Source organism: Mastomys coucha, unplaced genomic scaffold (genome assembly GCF_008632895.1).
Source record: "Mastomys coucha isolate ucsf_1 unplaced genomic scaffold, UCSF_Mcou_1 pScaffold16, whole genome shotgun sequence".
In the NCBI taxonomy this organism is placed as follows: Eukaryota; Metazoa; Chordata; class Mammalia; order Rodentia; family Muridae; genus Mastomys; species Mastomys coucha.
In genome coordinates, this window is record NW_022196898.1 from 10,299,338 (window position 1) to 10,308,443 (window position 9,106).

General features: G+C 39.3%; 1 protein-coding gene across 1 annotated transcript in view; it reads left to right on the forward strand.

Moving 5' to 3' along the window:
* Positions 1-4,330, forward strand: part of Sucnr1 (succinate receptor 1) — a 12,092-nt gene extending 7,762 nt beyond the window's left edge. Inside the window, exon 2 of the mRNA XM_031376014.1 lies at positions 2,822-4,330. Within this exon, the coding sequence (XP_031231874.1) occupies positions 2,822-3,775 (954 nt within the window). The 3' untranslated portion in view covers positions 3,776-4,330. The remainder of the gene's footprint in view (positions 1-2,821) is intronic.
* Positions 4,331-9,106: the final 4,776 nt, after the last annotated feature.

Sequence of the window (9,106 nt, forward strand, 5' to 3'; positions counted from 1 at the left end):
CTTCATTCCTTCTTAAAAGGAGGAACAAAATACCCATGGAAGGAGTTGCAGAGACTAACTATGGAGCACCGACTGAAGGAAGGACATACCAACCTGATATAACTGTCTTCTCAGAGGCTCTGACAGTACCTGACTAATACAGAAATAGAGGCTCACAGCCATCCATTGGACTTGGTACAGGGTCCCCAATGAAGGAGCTAGAGAAAGGATTCAAGGAGCTGAAGGTTTTGCAGCCCCTTAGGATGAACAACAATATGAACTAACTAATACCCTCAGAGCTCCCAGGGACTAAACCACCAACCAAAGAGTACACGTGGTGGGACTCAGGGCTCCAGCAGCATATGTAGCAGAGGATGGCCTAGTCAATCATCAATGGGAGGAGAGGCCCTTGGCCCTGTGAAGGTTCTATGCTCAGTGTAGGGGAATGCCAGGGCCAGGAAGTGGGAGAGGGTGGGGTGGTCAGTAGGGGGAGAGGGGAGGGAACAGTGTTTGTTCTTGTTGTTGTTTTTTGTTTGGAGGGGAAACTGGGGAAGGAGATATCATATGACATGTAAATAAAGAGAATAGCTAATAAACAAACAAAAGCAAAAACATGTTTCCATATTATCCAGTCCTTGAAATATTACAGCCTTGTTGCCAGAGGCTGATGACCATTATCGCAACATTAGTATTCAGAGGGTCTAACTACGATATTTTCTTACTCTGTGTGACTATTAGTTGTAAAGGCCAATGTGACTTGACCTAGAATCACTTGCAAATAGCCTCTCAGTGAGAGACTGCCTACAATGAATGGGCCTGTGGCCATGTTTCTGGGAGACTGTCTTAGTTAAGTGATGTTGGAAGTCCATCCCATGATGGTCAGTATCACTTCCTAGGAAAATTCCTGAGTTGTAAGAATCAAGCTGAGTACAAGCAAGGGAACACCCACACATTCCTTTCACTCTGCTCTTGACTGTGGATGTATGTGGATAGTTTTCTCACGCTCCCATCATTGTGACTTCCATGCTGTGATAGACTGTAACCTGGAACAATGAACTACACTAAAACTACACTAAACTTTCCCTAAGTTTTTTTGTTTTTTGTTTTTTTGTTTTTGTTTTTTTTCAAGACAGGGTTTCTCTGTGTCCTGGAACTCACTCTGTAGACCAGGCTGGCCTCGAAATCAGAAATCCACCTGCCTCTGCCTCCCAAGTGCTGGGATTAAAGGCATGTGCCATCACCACCCGGCTTCCCTAAGATACTTTTATCAGGGCATTTTATCACAATAGAAATGGATCCAGGGCAGTTAGGTATATGGTCTCAGCAAGGACTAAGTGTGAATATTATTCTCTCAAAACTCATATGATGAGACTTAATTAATCATATGAAATGTCAGACATGAAGGAAAGTTGTGTAAGGGTTTTGCCCTCAAGAGTTGAATCATACCCTGGTAAAAGGGCCTAAAGGCAGTCACTATGCCCTTATGTCATTGCTGAGAGAAGAGCATTACTCCTCACCAAACACTGAATCTAGAGCACTTTCCTGTGTAACAAAGAAAAAATAGTTTTATTATTTCTAGATTGACAACTGTAGGTTATATTGGATAGCAGCAGAAATTCAGATACTGAAGTTTCTACTTTTCAGTGAAATCATTTTTCAAATGATTCTACTAGTCCTTAATTTTCATTAGTATTTAAATGAATCCACCCTTAAACACTAGTGAGCACAAGATTTGGTTATACTCTTAGCTTTGAAACATGGTGTTCGTCATTATTATTCCAAAGGTTTTCAGTCTTGTTTTAAATTTTAAGACATTGTATTTTAAAGTGGCATGATTTGTTCTATGTTTAATAAAATAAAAAAATCTTTAGCTATATACAACCAAATAAAAGTTATTCAAAACAACAATTATATTCAACAACCTTAACTCCTTTCCTAGGTTAGAGTTCAAGTCAGTTTAACTCATCAGAATTTGTAGGGATCTGTGACTGGCCATGAAGATAAAAGGTGAATTAGCATCTTCTCCTTATTTTATCACTTTCTCACACCTATTTTCTGATTATTAAGCTTTCTTCTTCATTCTACACTGAGCTTTGGGCGTTTGTCCTATATTTGGACACAATTTTTCTTCATGTAGAGATATGTGTCTTTCCTTATTTCTTAGATAGGTAGCCACAAATATTACATCCCAAAACTCTCTCATGCTTGTTTTACATTTATTTATTTATTTATTTATTTATTTATTTATTCAATCGGTCATTTATTATTATTTATTTATTTACCTTAGTGTGTGTGTGCATGTAGGTGTGTACAAGCATGTGTGTTGTACATATGGGGAGGTGCAAGTGTGGAGTTCAGAGAACAGACTACAGGTGTTACTTCTCCACTTCTAATGCTTTAATTATTATTTGCTTTTATTCACATCTATAATATAGTGCCCTGTATTTTTTCCTGACTCTTCTCAGGAGATCATTCATGGTCTCACATCAGTCACTTGGTTTACTCTGTGCTGTCACAACCAGCTACAAGAATACAATGTGAAGATATCAATGAAGACTTGTTGAAATAATGTATGCACATGCATATACAAAGTGTGTATGCATTCAATGTAGTATTGTGTATAAAATTCTCTCTGTAGACTAGGTTGTCTTGGAACTCACAGAGATCTGCTTGCCTCTGGTTCCCCAGCCCTGGTATTAAAGGCACATGCCACCATGCATGACTAATAAGCACATTCTTTACCAACCCTCCCCAGTTAAGTTTTAGGTTTTCAGTGACTGTTCTACCATTTGTTCTTGCTTAGAATCTAATATTTAATCTTACATTTCCCCTTTTGCCTTAGGCACAGAATTTATCTTGTGAAAATTGGCTGGCCACAGAGGATATCTTGAATAAGTACTACCTCACTGCATTTTATGGGATCGAGTTCATTTTTGGACTGCTTGGGAATATCGCTGTGGTGTTTGGCTACCTCTTCTGCATGAAGAAATGGAACAGTAGCAATGTCTATCTCTTTAACCTTTCCATCTCTGACTTTGCTTTCCTGTGCACCCTTCCCATGCTGATAAAGAGTTATGCCAATGAGAATTGGACCTATGGAGTTGTTCTCTGCATAAGCAACCGGTATGTGCTTCATGCCAACCTCTACACCAGCATCCTCTTCCTCACTTTCATTAGCATAGACCGATACCTGCTCATGAAGTTCCCTTTCCGAGAACACATTTTACAAAAGAAGGAATTGGCCATTTTAATCTCTCTGACTGTCTGGGTCTTAGTGACCTTAGAAATTCTACCCATGCTCACTTTCATCAATTCTGTCCCAACAGAAGAGGGGAGCAGCACGTGTGTCGACTATGCAAGTTCTGGAGACCCTAAATACAGTCTCATTTACAGCTTGTGCCTGACTTTGCTGGGCTTCCTCATTCCTCTCTCTGTGATGTGCTTCTTCTACTACAAGATGGTAGTCTTCCTAAAGAGGAGGAGCCAGCAGCGGGCAACTGCCCTGCCACTGGACAAACCTCTACGCCTGGTGGTCCTGGCGGTGGTGATCTTCTCTACACTTTTCACACCCTATCATATCATGCGCAATGTGAGGATCGCCTCTCGCCTGGATAGTTGGCCACAGGGGTGTACACAGAAGGCCATCAAATCCTTATACATCCTGACCAGGCCTCTAGCCTTTCTGAACAGTGCCATCAACCCTATCTTCTACTTCCTCGTGGGAGACCATTTCAGAGAGATGCTGCTTAGTAAGTTCAGGCAATACTTCAAGTCCCTTACATCCTTCAGGACATGAGCTGCTGGATGCAGGTTTTCACTCAACCAAAATGAGACCACTGACAAACAGTGCTGTGCAGTTCAGTTTTAACGAAGTAGACCATCATTTCCAGGCTTTAACACCCCACCATCCTCCAACCGCCAGTGCTGGAGTACAAGCTGGGTACACATGAATCAGAAGGCAACTATCTGTCCTGATTTTTGGTTGTACCAAGAGTATGGGGGAAAAAATGGCATCCGAAAGCATTGACATCTCCACTTAAGAACTGAACAAAGGAGAACTAATATTGTCAATATTTGGACACTTAAGATCCAAAATCTTGAAAATTTTAAGACCTCTACTTTCTGACTTTCTGTCAGTGTAAAAGGAGTACAAGATAGCTAGTTCCAAATGTTGAATGCATTTCATCATTGGTCAGGTTGATAAGCATGTTTCTGAAATAATGTTATTTTTATTCTTGAAATATTAAAAATTTATATGAAAAATGAATAAATTCAATACATTAGCTATTACATTCAGAAATTGTATTTCTTGAAAAAATAACTGCAGTACCTAAATAAATCAACATAACTAAATAACTAGTTTTTCTGTATTGATCATTGATTGTGATTCATCTGTATTGTTAGATGAGCTACAGCAAAAACAATATTAGTTTAGGATAGTAGAATATTCAGTGTTAAGCAAAGGAAATTGGTATATTCTCAATTTGGTTGTCAGGAAATTCAGCCATGATTAAATTCCACAGGAAGTTTACTCAAATACTGAAAAAAATGTGCCAAATATGGGTTCATAAACTCCACCATTAAGGAACTCAAAAGTTGTTAGAAACTTATAGCAAAATATAGCACCCCAAAGTGAGTCCAATGTTTCTGTGATGGTTGTGTTAACTAGAATTTTGATGTCACAATCTGACACCCAGTGCATGGACAGAGAGTAAAAGTCACCTCCATTCCCATCTCCTTTAAACACTGAAATCTAAAACACATCACTGGGGCTGGAGCTTAATCGTTAAGAGCACTGGCCTTAACTATTGCTCTTACAGAGGTTTAGGTTCAGTTCTTAGCATTCTAACTGAATAGCTCCTGGTAACTTCATAACAGTTCCCTGTCACTCCAGCTCCATGGATGCCCCAGTCTGGGCTCCTTGAGAACTTAAAAGCAAGTGGTACACATACGATCAAGCAGGCACACACATGTAAAATGAATAAATAGTAAAAATTAAAAAAAAACACACATTAATATTAGAAACTAGCAAATAAGTGGCCAGCAACAATTAGCTCTGTGTCCCTTGGGCAGTTTTCCTGAGAGCCCTGCCCCCATGTTAAAAGACACAAGTATTTTGAAAGTATAGGAATGTTAGTTAGCACCTTTTATGTCTGTACAGTTTCTCTCTATGTATATTTATACTCACTTTTTGATTGTGTCTCTACTCTTGAAACCTTTTATATAGTTTTCATGTGTTGTTGGACATTTTTGTGTGAAATGTCACTAAATCTTAGTCACTAAACCATTAGCAGAATCATTTATACCCCTAGAAGAAAATAAGCTTAAATAGATAAGGTAACTCCCATATCAGCTTGAATTTCCACTAAGAGTTATGAAGCAAAAATCTCATGGTCATACTGTATCTTGCTCATATTTATTTCTAGGTTATGTGTCTATTCAAGTTGCCTGTTTTATTCCCTTATAGAAGTTCTGAAACCAGTTCCTGCAATTACTTTCAGGGAAAAAAAACCCTGCTTTTTCACTATTGCCTTGGAAGAATGTGGGCTTAGCCTGCATGAGGTCCTAAAATAGATCTACACACATACACACACACACACACACACACACACAGAGAGAGAGAGAGAGAGAGAGAGAGAGAGAGAGAGACCACACACAGAGATATATACATAGAAACACACACAGACACTCACAGACATACCACACACACAAACACACACACTACATACCATACACAGATACACATACCACACACACTGACATACATGTCACACACACACAGAGACACATACAGACACACGCACAGAGACACACACACCATACACACAAAGACTCACACACCAGACACACAGACACACACACAGATACACACACAGACACACAAACAGAAACACATACCACACACATACACACATACCACACACAGACAGATACACATACACACCACACACAGAGACAGACAGACACACCACACACATACACAGACACACACACCAAACACACACATACACACACACACACACACCCCACACACACTATTGAAGTCAAAAATCTTGCCTCCCATTTCCTCATCACAAGCCTACACAAGAAAAATAATTTTGCTCCCCCAAACTCCTTTTTTATTATTTGTATCAAAACTACTTACCTATTCCAACTTTCTTACTAAGGGACCTTTTTTTTTTCAAGAAATATAAGGCATCCATAAAGTAATTATTGCCTGAATTTGAAGGGGAGTTGAAATTCCTTTGTTTATCAGATTTGTATTTTTTTGTTGGGAAAAATTTAAAATAATGCCCTATTTATTGCCATAGGAAGGCAAGAAAACCAGCTGAGATGGGCATCCAGAGAAACACAGGAATGATGAGGATCAATGAGAAGTGCTTGTCAGAATAAGTCCAGTCATGTACATTCACCCTGGTAATAGAGTACAGCATGGTCTCTTTGCAGTATCTCTTCTGTCAAATAGCATCGGCGGGAGATAAAGTCAGTTCTTCGATTAGGGTGTGAGCTTATTAAATATTGAGAATATCAGGTCAGGCACAACAACACAATATGTGCACATTGATAAAACCAAGTCTGTTTTCACTCAGACCCACTTACCATTCTGTGATAGTCTTCCATTTGAGTGTATTCCAGTGTAAGAGACCTGGGGTTTCCCAGCTGCAATGTCTCTGAATGGATTCACAAGTGCAAAATAGTGTAAAAACCCTACTTTGGTTGTTCTGTCAAGTCCACTTTCTAATCTATGCGTACTAGTTACAAACCAGGTGTTCTATTCTTTTTCTTTATTTTGGATTTCTATTAGAGACTTATTTTTTAGAGCCTTAGAAGGAAAGACATTTCTGGCACCAAATTTCATGCTAACTATTGAACCTAATGGCAGCACTGCACTCAGGCCAGGCTCTGTCACTCTGTATATATTAACTTGATAAACTCTCATCAAAACCAGTGGGGGTAATAGAAACAGAAACACAAATGCAGAATTCAGTGGTTGCTTAGGATCGTATAGCTGAACTTCAGAGATGATGACCTTCTACAAACTCAGCACACCACAATGGCAGGAAGAATACTTTTGGGTCAATTTTCCATCATATGTGACAATATTGACTTTGAAGATTATCATATAATTAACCTAAGTGAAATCTGCTGTCACAGATTTAAAGAAATCTCAAAGAGCACTTGAGGATGGGTTCAGGAGTAGGCTCTTATCACAGCAAGTCCGTGTGCACAGGTGAGATATGAAAGTCTTTAACAGTTTTGAACTTTGTCATAGAGGGTGGAGCTCAGGAAGAACAGTTTCACAAGACACAATAAGTTTGAGAATATATTCTCTGTCTAAATGGGAGGGTTTTTTAGTTGTTGTTTTTTGTTTTTACTAAATAATTACCAAGTGTGTAAAGCTTGGGTTTTTAGTGATGCAATCCTTCCATGTGGCTCAGGAAACCCAGTTCTTGTGAGATTTCCAGCAAAATCCACAGCCACCTTTTCCCACACACTAGTCAGATAAATCATACTTAATCAGAAGACCTATTTTTGTTTACTTTCTTCATTTTATTTAACTTTAATTAGATATTTTCTTTGTTTACTTTCTAACTTTTTAAGCTAGAGGATTTGCTGGGATATTATCTCTAGTTAGAAAAAAATAGTGATTTTTTTCTAAACCTGGTTTCTAAAGATGGTAAGTTATTTCCCATTGCCTTTCATGTCACATGGGGCCACCCTACATATAGGATGCACTACTATAGTGATGCATTTGCATTATTCTTCTAGAGAAATGAAGCAAGGAATATCCTTTGCATAGTTTCTGGCTTTGTTACTTTGTAAGTTTATTACGGGGCCTGTTACATCCCTCTCCCCCATGTGCTATCCATGGGACAGGCCTTAAGAGGTTTCATAAAGTTGTTGCCAGAAACAAGGCCAGAGGTAACTTTGAATCTTAGATTTCCTTGGCTCCAAAATATGATGTAATCCTGCCCTAGCACATTAATTCCCCATGACTTTTTGTGTGTGTGTGTGTGTGTGTGTGTGTGTGAAATGCTGTCCAAATAACTTTCTTCTCCTTTAATCTCTAGAGATCTAAAGCAAGGGTTTTATTTATTTATTTATTTAAATTGAGGGTCATAGTTGATATATGAAAGGGCTGATTTGATCTGATGAGAGATTATTTTACTTCCTGAAAAAATATAGGTTTTGTCATACATTTAATCATTGAGAATTTAGTTTGAAGTTATTGTAAAGAATGTTAACTTCATAACTGTCCATAGAAAGTTGTTGTATTAAGTTAAATGTACAAATGTATGTTTTTAAAAAGCCTTCTCTCTGGTTCACTTGTGGCCAACTATAAAATGTTGATCCCCCTTAGACATGGTAAGCCATTGCTGAAACTGTGGTTGTATCTCACATGCTGCACAAGCTTCCTGTGCTGTCAAATGTGTGACAAACTAGATAATAAACATTGTTTCAGAAAGTTTGTATATTTTGTAAGACTAACAGAGACTTTTGGAATCCTTACCACACTTACCCTTTCCTACTTCACCCACTGGGGAAAGCAGCATGTGGTTTCCATATAGAAAGGGTTTCTCAGAAGGGTCTCCATGCAGAAGGATAAATAGAATGCAGCCACCGTCAAAACAAATCACACGCAAATGCAGCTGAATCTCATCCAGGGAAGCAATGCTTGTGACCAGACACAATGTGCCGTGGGCCGGCCAGTCTGGGCCTCCCTCAACCCCTGGGGAAAACAGGGTCCTGGGACAGGTCAGCAAGGAGTCGGGCGAAGAAATAATGGCAGACACAACACAAGGAAGTGCTGGATCTGAATGTATTTCTCAAAATAGCATCAGACTTTACAAAACAGTCATGACAAAAGAGAAAAGAAAAAATCCGGCATCTCAGTGGTCAAGGTACAGTTGAGGCCATCTAAAACACACTGGGTCTAAAACAGCAGCTATCTATCTCCTCTGGACCAGTGCAGCACCCCTGGGTTCCGAGCACGGGGCCTATGTGGGCCCCACCAGAGTTCCAGGGGACTGTGGGTGAGCCAGCCAGGAAGGTAGAGGTTCGAATTTCAAATCTCTAATCTCAAATGCTGACTGCTCTCTCTCTCTCTCTCTCTCTCTCTCTCTCT